Below are 15,469 nucleotides of genomic sequence, written 5' to 3' on the forward strand. Positions count from 1 at the left end.
TGTAAATGCTTGTGTGAGTGGAAGACGGACCTTTGGATACAGCTATTTCAGGACCAACTTTTCTTACTCACAAAGGTCCAAAGACCACAAAGCGGTGGACAGGGAGGTACTGGGAGGGGGGCTGGAGGACAGGCAGAGGAGGAGGGAGGGTGAGGGAGCAGAGGGAGGGAAGTAAGAGACCAGTCTTTTGGATTTCTCATTAATTCAGCGTGGCCCTCTCTTTCAGTTTTTCTAAAGCCCGCCCACTGACCATTATCAGCCCAGGCCTTATATATGCAGCCTGTCACTGTTGTTTGTGAGTATACACACTTCACAGAACTCAAACCCACAGCCTGACAGCCACACTGCCACCGCCATGAGAGAGTTCAAGAGCAAGGACTTCTGGAGGGCCGTTCTGGCCGAGCTGGTCGGCATGACCCTTTTCATTTTCCTCAGCCTCTCAGCAGCTATCGGGAACACGAACAACACTAATCCAGACCAGGAGGTGAAGGTGTCTCTGGCCTTCGGACTGGCCATCGCCACGCTGGCCCAGAGTTTGGGCCACATCAGCGGAGCCCACCTGAATCCCGCGGTGACCCTCGGGATGCTTGCCAGCTGCCAGATCAGCGTGTTCAAGGCGGTCATGTACATTGTGGCTCAGATGCTGGGTTCAGCCCTGGCCAGTGGCATTATGTTTGGAGCACGTCCAAGTACCATTGATGCACTGGGGCTCAGCGCTGTAAGTGAAACATTTCATATTGCTGTTGTTGACAGAACACGTGATAACATGTGATTGAAAACTGGGAGCTCGAAAACAAGCCGCATATTGCTGTTGTTGACAGAACACGTGATAACATGTGATTGAAAACTGGGAGCTCGAAAACAAGCCGCACTACCGAGATATGTGATGCAACAGTATGTAAACAGTATGTATGTGAATTTTGAGGGACTTTTGTGAAGATGCAGGTGCTTAATTTGGCACCGTTTGTGTTGTTCTTGGGACATTCTGTCATTGCTTATTATTGAATAGTGATGACACATGATTAAAGCACACAGCACTGCCACAGCTGAAGGAATCTGCAAATAAAAATATGCAATGTCAACTCTCTGATTTCTCCTCAGCTGCTCGGCTGGTGAATTTCAGGTTTGGCAGACTAGAAATGCTAAAATGCACTTTTCTTTAATGATCTGTAATGTGTCACATCAGCTATTTTTTTTCTGAACAAAAATCACACCATCATCCAGGCACCTGCACATTGTGGGGAAACTGGACAGCTCTATACGCAGCTGAATTACACTAAATAACAATAATCAGGTTTTCCACAAATGAAGAATGAATTAGTAATGTAGCACTTGGGAGTCCCTGCCAAACTGCTGTCAGACTTCGAGGGCGATGCCAAATAGGAAGCGGTTGTGGTGGGAAACTATTGGTCTAACTGACACAGACTGATACGCTGTTGTTGTTTTGGATTCCTCCCTCACTCTCGCAGCTCAACGGTGTCACTGCCAGCCAAGGCGTGGGCATAGAGCTGCTGGCAACCTTCCAGCTGGTGCTGTGTGTCATTGCAGTCACTGATAAAAGGAGACGTGATGTCACCGGCTCAGCTCCCTTGGCCATTGGCCTCTCAGTCTGCCTGGGACACTTGGCAGCGGTAAGTTGTACTTCACACCGTCCCCACAGCAGCGTAATGTTTATCAGATGCGATAGAGCTCTTGGAGTGAAAGAATTACACGCATTTTCATTGTTTCAGCTAATGCTGCTAACCTGCAGATTCTATCATGTCACCGGGCCGTGCCGCTGAAGATGACCTCTCATGTGTTGTCTCTTTATTGCTGATTGCAGATCAGCTACACGGGCTGCAGCATCAATCCTGCTCGCTCCTTTGGTCCAGCTTTGATCCTGAACAATTTCGAGAACCACTGGGTGAGTCAGGGAGGGAAGCACGCAAGCTCTTTTACGCGTGCCTCACATTTTTCCGCATGCATGTTACATGTCAACCCTAAATAATCCAATAACTCCGCAGCAGACAGACGACTCCATCACCCGTGAATCCTCCTTCACGAGTTAATCAGTCATGGCATTCCTATTGTTTTCCAGTTAGCCCGGCTGAGATATTGACAAAAACGAACCTTTTGATCTTGACTGGAATCTTTGTGTTACTCCAGTTTCTTTCTGCAAAAACGATGTCAGGTGTTAACTTGTGCCCGATCCGGAGATTGATCAGAGTTATCCATTGCAGGTGTTCTGGGTGGGGCCAATGTGTGGTGGCGTAGCAGCAGCTCTCATGTACGACTTCCTGCTGTACCCCAAATTCGATGACTTCCCCAAGCGCATGAAGGTCCTGGTCGGCGGCCCAGTGGGTGACTACGACGTTAACGGAGGCAACGACACCACAACTGTAGAGATGACGTCAAAATAGACCCACACAGTCACAGCCACGTAGTTTCATTGTACATGTCTATAGTCTTGTAAAGAAAATAAAGTCTTGGTGTAGGATGTGAGTGTTTTGGAGCTGTTGTGGAAAACCAATGAGGACTGCGTTAACGGGTCAGTTAGCGTCTCTTTCTAATTCACTCCTGTGTTCGACCCCACACACACACATTTTATCAAAGCTGCAGCATGCAAGTCGAGGTTGTGAGAATCTTGGCGAAGCAGTTTGTTGAAATTTTTGTCCCATATCAGTATTCTATGATGAGCCATTTTTTTTTTTTTTTTGTATACTTCATGTGCCTGTATCACTTTTTATTTCTGATGGATAATGTATTTGGTGTACACTCTTGAAATGTCTCTCACTTTTTTAAGTAAATAAAACACTTGTTGTTAACAGCTGCTACTCTATGTGCTTTCTTCCTTATATAGATACTGATTAGGCATACAAATCCCTTCAAATCGTGATTATGAAAGCAGAAAATAGCATCGATTCTCACTTAAATATCTGATAAATATTAGCTTGACAAAAGAGAAAATATTCTGTCACATTGTGCAAAATCAAACCAGAGTACTGTATATCAGAATGTAGATACTGTTTACTGAATTTTCCAGAATATTTTCTGATAAATATATACAGAGTCAGTCATGGCTGGATTAACCTTTTAGGGCGACAAGGGCAAACATTTGCTGGTGGGCCTCTTCTCCTCCCCATCCTCTGTGCACAGTTTAAGTACCCTGTTGACTCCAAGTTCACGCAGCAAGAATTACATGACTTCAGGTTTACTGTCTGTAATTTGATGAAGCACAACTTTTTTATTTTTGAAAATGCACCATGCAAGCACAATTTAAGATAAAGATGAAGACAACTTTCCTATAAATTAGGTAATGAAATGAGGTAATGAGATTATCAGAATCATTTAACATGCAGTCAACCTAGGGTTTTTGGAGGTTTGTTCAGTTGGTTATCCAGTCTTGGATTTATCTGAAATAAGTGTGCAAAGGCCTGAATTCCTGAAGAACTTGAGCCTAATCATCCAATCATTATTTCTGCATTATTTATCAGCCAACATTTCTCTGTGGCAGGATGATTCAACAAACTAATAAGCAAAGCTGTAATCAGTCATGTCTCATATGTGATGGAGGCTACGGAGGCTACATGCTGATCAGGAAAACCAAGGACAGGCTACCTAAAGGGAAAAGCAGACAAATAATAAATATGAAGTGTGTAAAGCTGAGGAAACAACAACTCACATCAATAGCTAGTCGACAGTGAATTTAAAGACATAATTCAAGTGTAAACTAAGTCAAAATTAAAACAGAGGATCAGAACCTGCCACCAGACCCAGATTGAGCGATAGCAAAGATTTGACTTTGTAGCTGTTTGAAGTCCTGACTCCTTATAAGCGAATACTTAAACTGGTGACAATTTAAGTTGGGAAGAGAAAAGCATCATCATCCATATGATGAACAGTACGAATCCTCAGCTTGAGAGGAACGCTGGGTGCTCAGCTATCCTTCCACTTCCTTGTGCTTTCATTGTGCTGTGCAGCTGTTCTGGCTGATTGATGAACAGCTTCTCTCTCGCCGATGTTTTCAGCAGGTGAAGCATCCAATGGCAGCTTGCCAGCATAGTGAGAGTTTCTCCCCAGCAGCCAAGAAGCAGCACATGCTGGAAATTTTTCTGACTCACCCTTTCTCTGGTACTCCCCCGTAGGTCAGTTGGTCAGCTCGTGGCTGTTTGCCAGCGGGGTGGGACTGAGAAAGGCGGAACAGCTTTTTAACTTTGACCCTGCAGCTTTTTGCTCATCCTCTGACAGAGTAGGCTCATGTTAAGCTTCCATTTCAACAAATCGCTGCACAATGGTCAGCGGCAAAGATGAGAAAAGGGGCATCTGCACAGCATGCATGATAAGTGCTGGGTATAAGGATAAGGTTCATTTTTGCTTAGATTGCCAGAGCTACAGAGAGACACAATAGCGCTTACCATGTTTTTTTTGAAGGCCTGGCTATAGGAGAACTCATAGCTCACTTGTGCTGATCCACGGTCATCCACTGGTTCCAATGGGGCTGGACTTTGAATGGAAACAAAGTTTGGAAATGAAGACAAATTCCCCCATTGGTCAGCAAACAACTGCATCCTTGGCTGGATCCAAATATGTTTTAAAGCCACATTCAGACCAGCTTCAGCCACGCATGAAAAAACAACATGCACCATGACTCCATCCAGCAAGGCGCTGCGGTGGCCAATGAAATATGTGCAAGCATACATTCCTGTTGGATCAATTTATAGCATGAATGCTGTATTTCTACTATCTATCTTGCAAACGTCGTGGAAAAAAGATAACACACTTGCCAGGATGATAACTTTCCAGAGCTGTCCAACTGTGTGAGGAGTATAACGAGTTTTTCAGATAAGGCTTCGAACTCATATAGCTGTTACTCTTCATCACTTCATCCAGGAAGTCCACCTGTACCCAAAGCTGCATGCCCCCTCCGATCAGCGGATCACAAGGCTGTTTTTTTTTTTCAGCCCGAATGCCCTCGAATGAAGCAGCCACTTCTTACGTCTTCACTGATACATCCCTGAGAGCACAGCCAAGCACTTGATGAGAGCATATGCGATACATGGTCCAAACAATGACTCATCACTTCAGCCTACTTGAGCAATGCTCAGTATCTCTCAACACAGCAAAGATTGACAACCATACTGAGGTCTACGTCATCAAGCAGAAAAGAAGTCAGGTCTATGCATGACTTTCAGGCATAAAACAAAATCCTCGTTCTTTCTGGTGAGAATCAGACTTGGAGTGACTGGTTGCACATAAACAGTGAGGGATCAATGGAGGATCATTATCAGAGACAAGCACTTAGGCCTGCAAATGCAGAGTGAGATCACCTCTGAATATGCAGTTTTCCAGGAAATCCTAATTTTCAGTGTTTTCTAAGAATTACAATTCCCCATTTCAAGAAGTCTGTAATGGCTTGCTCCTGTCCCTCCTCTCTGTCGTGTGCCTATTAGGTCAGGAAGATGTTTCAAGGGGTATCATTATGTTATTAATAATCATATTTAAGTGTGGCACACACCTCTTCTTATACATTAGACAATAGAAACTCTTCCATCACCATTTAGACTTCAACACATTGTTTAAACATTGTTTTTTCTGTGGCTAAACACAATTTTATGTTTTCTCTGATTTTACACAACCCTTTGAAGCAGCAAGTATCATTTCACTCTGCCTAACAGACCAGCTTACATATTGATTATATACCTGACTTGCTTCCATTCCTGCATGGTTGAATTCTTTAATCTCTGAGTCAGGTTGAGGGCCAACTCTCATGACAGGCCGCAGTAATAAATCCTCTTAGGCTTTTCTCAGAACACCTGCATTTTGCTGCTATTTCTGCCTCTGGAAGACCAGCATTTGCGGGATGAGTCACATTTGTGTCTTATTTACATCTGAAAGCCGGAGGCGAGAACATCACGGTTGAGTGGAGGACACACGTGATGAAGTGGTCCCACTGGCACAGGATCAAAACAGGTTTTGGTGGGCTCTAAAAACGTTTGTTGAAAGTCATTTGAAAGCCATCCTTCTGTCTGAACAGTCAGCTGGTCGGAAATAAGTTGCCTCCGCTTGATAAATTCACACCACAGCTGTTAATGATATTTATTTGATATTAATGAGATGACATTTTATTTGATATAAATCATACTGATTCATTTTAAAAACTTTTTTCAAAAGAGTTCAATATTATAAATGAACACCTAAACAAAGCAGTTCAATAATGCGGCATCTCAAGTCCTACCCTATAACAAACTGGTCAAAAGCCCATACATTTCCTGCTTGTAATAATCATTTAGTTTTTTCATATTGTAGGCCCAACCAAATGCTCATATTGTCTTATGTCAACAATATAATACAATACAATATAATATGCTAGTTTACTTGAATCAATTGTTTACATTTTACTTGAATTAATTTGCCAAATTCAGTCATTTGGAATGGAGGTTAACCGCTGGACTCCTGAGCAGCATTAACACATTACACATTGTTGGACTTTTTATTGGTGATTTCTGTGTATTTGTGTATTTTTGAATTTCTGTCACAATTCCCAAAAAGCTGGGACACTGCGTAAAACATAAATAAAAACAGAGAGCAAATGTGAAGCTACATTTGCAAACAAACTGACAACAGCTTTATGAAGTGTCTCTGAGTCCATGTGCTAACATCCTTTATCCAATCATGTGTTCATTAAGTGGTGAACCTCGCTCAATTCTCAACCTGTTTACCTGTGGAATGTTCCAAACAGGTGTTTTTGGAGCGTTCCACATCTTTCTCAGTCTTTCATTGCTCCTGTCCAACTTGTTTGAAATGTGTTGCTGCATCAAATTCAGAATAAGTAGATATTTACAAAAATCAATGAAGTTGATGAAGTCAAACATTAAATATATTGTCTTTGTGCTGTTTTCAATTGCATATATGTCAAAAAGGATTAGCAAACTGCCACATTCTGTTTTACTTATGCTGCAACTTCTTTGGCATCAGGGTTGCACTTCATGATGTGCAGCTCTTTGCGTGTGTTACTATACTCCTCTTCCAACAGTGACAAATCCTACGTCCTCCCAACTGTGTTATCATCTATCATCTCAGGTATCTTGTCTGCAAATGCTATGGAGTAAAAACTGCATCAGATCTGCACTGCGCTTTTAAATGTCTGAAAACAATCGCTAACAAATCTCAGATAGAGGACGGAAACAACTGTTTGATTTGAGAACTCGCAGAAATGAACTGAAATAATAAATTCAGGTGATATTTGGCAAAAAATAAAGAAATGTTGAAGTGAAGCTACATTTGCTTGATAAAGAAAAATGGGGATGCCTTCCTCTTTTTGTGTGGAGTATTGTTGCCCAAGTCAAAGGTGAAGCTTTGATTTTCGACTGACAGAAGACAAGAAGCAGGGTGACCTTTTAACCCGTCGGCCCGTTCGCACAGAGAAGCAGAATGGGAGGCTGGTTTCCTTGTCGTGAATTCAAAAGGTCCCATTTCCTTCACAGCGGCACATGACTGATGTTAACTTCAATGCAGCCGGCCCTGCATGACATCTGCTCAGAATAGAATAAGAAGATAGAAAGATAAGGACACCATTTACAAAGGCTTGAAAAAAGGAAGGAGGCCGTGAGTGTCCTTCACACACTTGATGAGTGTCCTTCACACGTTTGATGAATGTCCTTCACACGTTTGATGAATGTCCTTCACACAATTAACAGCTCATGTGACTGCAATTAAGCCAAAATATTAAAAACTTGTCGCATAATATCAAGATGCATCGCATTATTTAAATCCCTGGCTCATTTGGAAGGCCTATTTTTCATTTTATGTTACAGCAATGATAAAAATGCTGAATAAATAATAAATGAATAATTTCTGCATGCAAGTTGCTGATTGCTACATGTGTTATTTTGCACTAAAACTCATTTTTATCCCAATTAAGCCTTCAGATCATTGAACATATTCTCCATCTTTTTTCCTCTATTGTTCAGTAAACACCTCATGTCACACATAGTAACAGTTTGAGTCTTCAATGAGCTGTGAATAACAGTAAAAGCAGCACCGCCTTCTGTTAAACTGGAAAAGTACTGAACAGAGCAGGAGACGTGGAGGTCATTCTCACTGGTGGAAACACATATCTCTCAGCTGTTTCTAATTAGGCCTGACTTCTTTTTTTTTTTTTTTTAAGCCACACACTTGATGAATGCTGAACGTCACTCATGATGTTTTCAATTGGGCTGCGGGTGGAACCAAATCTGTGCCTGTGCCACAGCCTGTGGTGCACCACTCAAATACTGCCCAAAACCTGTTTGTTAGCATGAAGCTGACATTCTCTGAGCCGCCATGTCTGAAATTAAAACGTGGGCATTTTGGAGGGCACTTCTGGCTGAGTGTCTGGGAATGATCATCTTTGTCTTCGTCGGCCTGTCAGCTGCAATAGGGGACCGAAATAATTCTTACCCTGACCAGGAGATAAAAGTGGCGTTCGCCTTTGGCTTGGCCGTCGCCACGTTAGCCCAGTGTATAGGCCACGTTAGCGGCGCCCACCTGAATCCTGCCATCACCCTGGGCCTCCTGGCCAGCTGCCAGATGAGCGTCCTCAGAGCCTTTTTTTACATGGTAGCACAGATTTTGGGAGCAGTCACTGGCAGTGCCATTGTGTATGGTATTAGGCCAGAAACCACAGCTTCACTTGGCGTTAACAAGGTAACGAGGAACCCATGTGCTTCTAATTTCCCTGTGCAGTGTTCCCCTCATTGAATGACATGTCCTTCTCGAGTTGAGTGGCATTTGGGGAATTGCCTCAAGCCTGATCTAGTGTGCTGAAAGCCAGACACTCATTGTCTAAAGTTTTGTTGTAATCCACATTTGCAAACTGCTGTCGATAAGCTGTTTAATTTAAATGTCAAATTTTAATTCGGTTTGTAGCTGTCCTGCAACAAAGGAAGGCCTTCTCTCACCAGACAGTGTTTACAGGATGAAAGCTTGTGCTGTCCTCTGCTGTTATTTTGTTAAAGACTAAATGAGTTAGGGAACTAAATACCCTAAGCACACTCCAACCATTGCTATTTAGCAACATGCTTAGTTCCATTTTATGTTTTTAAGGGCTTTTTCATAATGCAAGGACTGCACCATTAATCATAATTAACAGGAGACAAAAGAGGCAGAGCAGAAACTGAAGTGCTTTCTCCTTTATTGCAGCTAAATGGAATCAGCCCTTGTCAAGGTTTTGGCGTCGAATTCCTGCTCACCCTCCAGCTGGTCCTTTGTGTGCTTGCAGTCACCGACAAAAGACGTGATGTTGGTGGATTTGCACCTCTGGCGATCGGACTGTCTGTAGGGCTGGGACACCTTGCCGGAGTGAGTATATCAAAACATTTCCCCTCCTGTTAATTCACTAGATGGCTTCTCCAAATCGCTATGGCCTGATACAATGGATTGGCATAGGATGAACTGGCTGTAAATCAGGCTCGCATGTAATGTGCTGATGTACAGCCAGAGAGGCAAGTGGTGTTTTCCTCTGATGTGGTTTTCAGATCAGCTACACAGGATGCGGGATCAACCCAGCTCGATCCTTTGGGCCTGCAATTATACAGGAGTCTTTCGCTGATCACTGGGTTTGTATAGTGGAGCTGTAAATCCGATTTTATTTACTGTTTATCATTATTATTATTAATCATGATAATTTTTCAGGTGTACTGGGCAGGACCAATGAGTGGCGGTGTGGTGGCAGCTCTTCTGTACTATTATGTGCTGGCATTCAGAGACGAGCCCTTCAGCCAGCAAACACAAGTCCTGTTCTGCTGTGGCTCAGCAGTGCACGAGCCTCTTCTGGAGGAAGCTAAAGATGGTTCAAAAGAGCTGGTCTGAGTGGAAATTACTACTATCCGCCGCTTATTTGCATCCAATAAAAATACTCTTTCAACGTACAGAATTTTCTTCTCTCTGATGCTCGAATGTGTGACCTGAAGTCTTTTTCCTGTTTGTCTTTCTCTGCTGCCCTCTGCAACACAAACCTCTTCACTACACTCACATTGTCAGCTTTTTTTTTTTTAACTTACATTTGACAGGACAGTTATTCAGGAAAATAACTTTTTGCTTTTATCTTGTTAGTCTTTTGCAGCTAGACGAGGAGACTGCAGGACAAGGCTTCATCAGCTGCTTTACTACCCTTCAGCTGGTTTTGTATGTGATAGCAGTGACTGATGAGCGACAGAGTGATGTTAAAGGTTCTGCACTGCTGGCTATTGGGTTGTCAGTGGGGCTCAGGCACTTTGCAGTGAGTCACCTATCCTATAATTCTGCTCAATCTGCTGTCAGATTTTTCAGCAATTTTAACAAGACCAGCAGCAAACAAACATCTCAGGAGACAAATGTATGTAGTCGAGACTCTTCATGGAGAAGGTCATCTTTAAGACCAGTACTGTGAGGATTTCATTTAGAGGGTGGATAAAATAGAAGCACTTACAAAACAGCTCTGCAATAAAATTTTGCTGAAAGGTTTTGTTAGATTTGTTTAAAGACTTTCATGTATTGATATTTTTGGGGGCCATTTGTTGTGTCACGAGGAGAATATCACATTCAGTGCCGGTAAGGGCATACTTGAGACCACTTCTCTTTGCCATGTATTTCCTGTGTTTGGCAGGAATTGCCTTGTTTCAAGACTTTTCTTCCATGCCTTGTTACATAACTTTGCAGCGTGTGTTTGCTGATGTGCCGGCAGCTCAGGAAGCAGGCGCAGCAAATCACAGTTGGAACGACAGCTTCACAAACGGCAACTGCAGAGTTAGAAATGGGTAAATGCCTGGTGCCAAGAGTAACTTGCATAATAAGACCTTAAAAAAAGTTTTGAAAATCTTTAGGGCTCATGCTTAACACAGGAAAGCTGCATGACAAAGATGAACGGTGGTCATAATTAAGCTCTCATCATAAACAACTTTAAAAAAAACTTAGAGATATATAATACTGTCAAAATCTGTTTATTTTGCTCGATCAACACATCTTTATTGTACCACAAAGTGACCTTGCAAGAATTGCAGGAACAGCCTGCACATTTAATCTGTACATGTGTATGCTGACTGTGTATTCTCAAACAATTGTTATGCATTCCATGAATATGATTTGTCAAATAACTGACTTTTCCATTTCCATTTGAGTTTCACTGGATGCGGCATCAACCCTTGTCTCGATGAGTAGTGACAGTCTGAAGCTATTCCTCTATAAACCTATTTCATGCATTTTATTTTGCTGACAAATGTCTCACTCCAGGTGTGCAGGCTGGGGCCTATACAAAGCAACTGCTCTTATCTATGATTTCCTTGTGTGTGCAAACATGTAACTTCAGTCCGTGCAGGAACGTCCTGTTTAATGGCCCGGAAGATGAAAACGATGCATTCGAAATAGGAAAGAGAGAAGAGAGAGGGCGGCGGCAGCCCAGGGCAAAGTCAATGGTCGAATGACTGAAAATGCCAAATTTTAGCACTTCTGTGAACAACATAGGATTTCCAAATATGATTAGAATATCACTCTTGATTATATTTTTATGATTGTAGTGAGTGTTTTTGTAGTTACTTTAATCATTTGATATTATTTAAAAAAGATTCTTGTTTGTCCAGTTTCAGTGTTTTCATCTCAAACAAATTTCTAAGTTCAAAGTAAGGGCAACATATCCTTATTTACATTATGCAGCTACCAGAATAACACAATGTATATTTAGACCCGCTTCACCTTGACACTGCTTTCCTCATAATGTATAACATATTGTATGCAATATTATTCTATTCAAGGTGTTTGGCGAGAGTCCCAAAAATCTCTCTGTAATAAAACAACATGAGGATGTGGACCAGGTAATTGCACATAAAAGCACTTTGAGTTCTTCATAAGAAAAAAGTATGATTAGACAAGATGTGGCCATCATGGAGATTTCCTGTTTGGCTGTGTCACAAGAATGTCCTGTCTCCATCTACGTACACGGCCTCTTTCACATCCCGTTTTATGGCTTATGGGTATTTCATGATTCCCACACCCTGGGCTAATCATTGAATAACCATCAAGTGACTTTAAACTCCACAGCCGAAAATTTCTCAATAGAAACCCTGCGCTCTGAGGGCAGCGCAGCCAAGGACGTTCAAGTTATTGTTAGCTAAAGCGCCAATCAGGGGCAGGATGACCGCTGTGGTTGGATGCACATCCCCTTGTTGAGCATTCTCATTATTCTGCTCTGTGTGAGATGATCATTAACAACATGTCCCAAATTATTTTATGCTCTCCTGCGAGGGAGTAAAGGTGTACATTTTGTTATATTGTGACATTGTGGGGCAATAAATTGCCACACAGCTTGGCAGGTAAAATCCAGGATGGAAAGTCACTGATATATATCGCAAGCTTTGATGCACTGTTATGCATGAATGCAGCAGATAGACATGCATGAGGGAGAGGCTATAAGGAGCTACAAAGCCTGAATAAATCATCGCATTTCATTATATTTAATTGCAATGGCTGGAGTAATCAGAATAAAAATATTTATCCACATTTAGTATATACATCATCCTTTATGGCTTTCCTCCCTTCGAGGAGGAATATTGCTCTGCTCTGGTGTATGTTACCACAGCTCTGTCAGTTCGGTTCTTTATAAACACTAAGGTGCACTGCACTTTTAAATCTACCAATGAAGGATCTCTGTGCTGACGACATGACACTTCTTCACATGATTTTTTATGGTGGAATTTCAGAGGGCGGTCATGTGACGGCGGCCAATCTAAAATCTCCCCCTTTGTGTGCTTAACCTCGGAGGTCAGTGCATTGTGTTTGGCCTCTTGTTTTGAAGTTTGTCCTCGACAACATGGACAATGCTCTTTTTGTTGCCCCTCAGTCTTTTCGTCTCAGACTGTCCTTCATCAAATTATTTGGCTCTCATGTTGAGCTTGATTATTCCGTTACTTGGCCCGGGAGAGTGTGCAGTGGTCCACTCATTATCTTTATCTAGACAAAATAAACAAGTGGGAATGAAAGTTCACTCTGATCTCAACTGATGTGACAAGTTATCAGTATAATGTTCACCCCAACGATATGGCTTATCGAACACACATCCTGAATATTCTAAAGTGGTGTCCTTTATTTTCACTTTACAAATAAATAGCAATAAATAAAATGATAAAGCGGGCAGTATTACATATATTTTCAGCAACAAATTTTAATGCTGTTTGCCAATAAATAGCATGAAAAGAGCAAAACTATCACTGAATTGATGTGTAGATAAGAACTGATATACCTCTGTGCCATAGACCTCAATTGTTGTCAAAAAAAACAAATGAAAACATGAGCCAGCCAGTTGCATTCAATGACATTCCTTCATCACAATGAACCCCACATTCATTGCCATTTGTTTTTAGTCAAATCCAACATCCTGTTGCAGTAAATACTCACTAGCGCAGCAAATGTCTCCAAATCCCGACTGAAAATAGTCCCAAACAAATGCACTATTAACTTTTTTTGAGTAATATTCGCTTAAAGTTGCAGTGCCAACCCATTGTAACAAATTACTGAGCCAGTTTAAATATAAAACTAAAAAACTAAACAGACTGACACACTATTGGTTTTGCTCTTGTCATGGGATTTATTGTCAGAATGAAAAATCTAAATGTATGCATTCAACACCAGCTTACTTAGAGCCTTCTAGTAGAGTGACATCGCCAACTTGAAGACTACCTTAACCCCTCCCATCAGCACTCTTCTCCCCATCTTCACATGTTGACTGACGCTGGACTCTTATCTGCAACCCAAACGCTACTCGCTGTGCTCACTCCCCTTCTGCTTTACATTGGCTTTTGGCAACGGTTCAATAAGCACTGTGTCAGAAAAGGGGTGTTTTGGGAGGTGTGCAGAATTATATGCTGATTTGAGAAACAAGGCGCCAGTCAAAACTGCAGAGTAAAACAGCTCTCACTTCCCCTTTTTATGACCACTTCAACCACACAGATGTCTTAAAATCATCCCTCAGCTCTTGCGCCATGACACTGCTGGCCTATATTTTTATAGCTTTAGTGTTTTTCTCCAAACATCAGCACAACACCTGTTCACAGTCATTATAACTGCAGACCTATAAACACTTGTCAGACAGTGCAGAAGGGGAATGGTTCCAGTACTGCAAACTACTTCAGAGGACGTGACCCATGAAGCTGCTTTGTAAACACAGATCAAAATGGGTCATTGGTTCTGTCAAAGTTAAAGGCAGAGTGTGTGATTCATATGTAAACCAAAGGGTCACCCCCCCCAACCAAAATTCACAACAAGGGATTTGAACCTGCTATCACTCTCACATTGATTTACAGGTGTTTTAAAGCACCGACTAACACAAAACCCAGATTATTAATGTTTTCTGGGTTTGTTAAAGGTGTGTTTACGTCAATAATAAATACAGCATTAAAATGCCCTGCACGCAAATAACATCTGATTCTGATTAAAACAGCCTTATATTTTCAACTACACCCATAAAATGATAATCTAATCAGTTGCATAGCTCTATAGACCTTGATTTTATGTATCTAAAACATTATGGATTGGACCTTTTATGATTGATGTTGCAGTGTAATGCACCACTGGTTGTAAATGTGCTGTGTGACATTGTTGAACAGTGTCAAACCACTCTGTGTAGCAGAACTCTGATTGGATGATCGTATGACTCAGGCAGCTCCTATGTGCTTACACACACGCACACACAGCCACCACTCAGGATGTTATGTGTGCCTACGGAGGAGTGTAAGAGCTGACAGCCTCAACTAAAGGTGGCAAACACAGCGTGCAACACTGCCACCCTCTGGACTACATTGGATTTCGGCCAGCATGCTGATAGTCACACTAAAGGTCACAAAGCAGTTGCATCAATAACTAACAAATTCAACTTAGACTAACATCTTCCATCCTAATAGGAGAATGAATCTTCATTTTCCAAACACATTCATTTCACACAGGCCTTTCAGACAGAGACAAATGAATCCCTAATATCACTCAGTATCTTCCCTGCACACTGAGGCCTAATAGTTTTAGACATTTTAGATTTTAAAGAACGCATATTTCTGACGTGCATTACTTATTATATCCACCCATCGTATCTGGAACTTAATCTAAGTTTTGTCATTTTAGCAGGCTGCAAGATATATGTTGCTGGAACTGTTCACATTGGATTTATTTATGATTTCATATAAAACTTAAAGACTCTTAAAGACTCTTCCGCATTAGGTCTTAAAAATAGCGCTCGCTCTCTCTCTCTCTCTCTCTCTATATATATATATATATATATATATGTATATAATATTTATTTGTTTAATATATATTAAACAAATAAAGTAAAAAAGAGATTGACAAAAAGCATATTATACAAGTAGAAAGTATGTGTATTTATTTATTTTCACGATATTTGTGCGATAAACGGAATATTCTGAAACAGAGATCTCCTGCACGCGCACTCCTCCACACAGTCGAAGAAACCGGAAGAAGTTTAGCGGCAGTTCCG

General features: G+C 41.6%; 2 protein-coding genes across 2 annotated transcripts; both read left to right on the forward strand.

The window, feature by feature from the left end:
• The first annotated feature begins 314 nt into the window (after positions 1 to 314).
• Positions 315 to 2,799, forward strand: LOC121614507 (aquaporin-1-like). Its single transcript, XM_041948391.1, has 4 exons — positions 315 to 718; positions 1,470 to 1,631; positions 1,823 to 1,903; positions 2,220 to 2,799. The coding sequence occupies exons 1-4, from the start codon at positions 356 to 358 to the stop codon at positions 2,397 to 2,399; spliced, it is 786 nt and encodes a 261-aa protein (XP_041804325.1). The 5' UTR covers positions 315 to 355; the 3' UTR covers positions 2,400 to 2,799.
• Positions 2,800 to 8,301: 5,502 nt separating this feature from the next.
• On the forward strand, positions 8,302 to 11,417 carry LOC121614902 (aquaporin-1-like). Its single transcript, XM_041948999.1, has 5 exons — positions 8,302 to 8,664; positions 9,160 to 9,318; positions 9,495 to 9,575; positions 9,652 to 9,742; positions 11,308 to 11,417. Exons 1-5 carry the CDS (start codon positions 8,302 to 8,304, stop codon positions 11,415 to 11,417), a joined length of 804 nt encoding a protein of 267 aa, XP_041804933.1.
• The last annotated feature ends 4,052 nt before the right edge of the window (positions 11,418 to 15,469 follow it).

The sequence above is a fragment of the Chelmon rostratus genome, chromosome 12 (genome assembly GCF_017976325.1).
Source record: "Chelmon rostratus isolate fCheRos1 chromosome 12, fCheRos1.pri, whole genome shotgun sequence".
Taxonomy (NCBI): Eukaryota; Metazoa; Chordata; class Actinopteri; order Chaetodontiformes; family Chaetodontidae; genus Chelmon; species Chelmon rostratus.

Excerpts from the sequence above, each read along its gene's own strand:
- LOC121614507 (XM_041948391.1), top strand. The coding sequence starts at position 356 with ATGAGAGAGTTCAAGAGCAAGGACTTCTGGAGGGCCGTTCTGGCCGAG. Across the intron at positions 719-1,469 it reads ATGCACTGGGGCTCAGCGCT|CTCAACGGTGTCACTGCCAG; the intron begins GTAAGTGAAACA and ends TCACTCTCGCAG. Across the intron at positions 1,904-2,219 it reads ACAATTTCGAGAACCACTGG|GTGTTCTGGGTGGGGCCAAT; the intron begins GTGAGTCAGGGA and ends TATCCATTGCAG.
- LOC121614902 (XM_041948999.1), top strand. The coding sequence starts at position 8,302 with ATGTCTGAAATTAAAACGTGGGCATTTTGGAGGGCACTTCTGGCTGAG. Across the intron at positions 8,665-9,159 it reads CTTCACTTGGCGTTAACAAG|CTAAATGGAATCAGCCCTTG; the intron begins GTAACGAGGAAC and ends CCTTTATTGCAG. Across the intron at positions 9,576-9,651 it reads AGTCTTTCGCTGATCACTGG|GTGTACTGGGCAGGACCAAT; the intron begins GTTTGTATAGTG and ends ATAATTTTTCAG.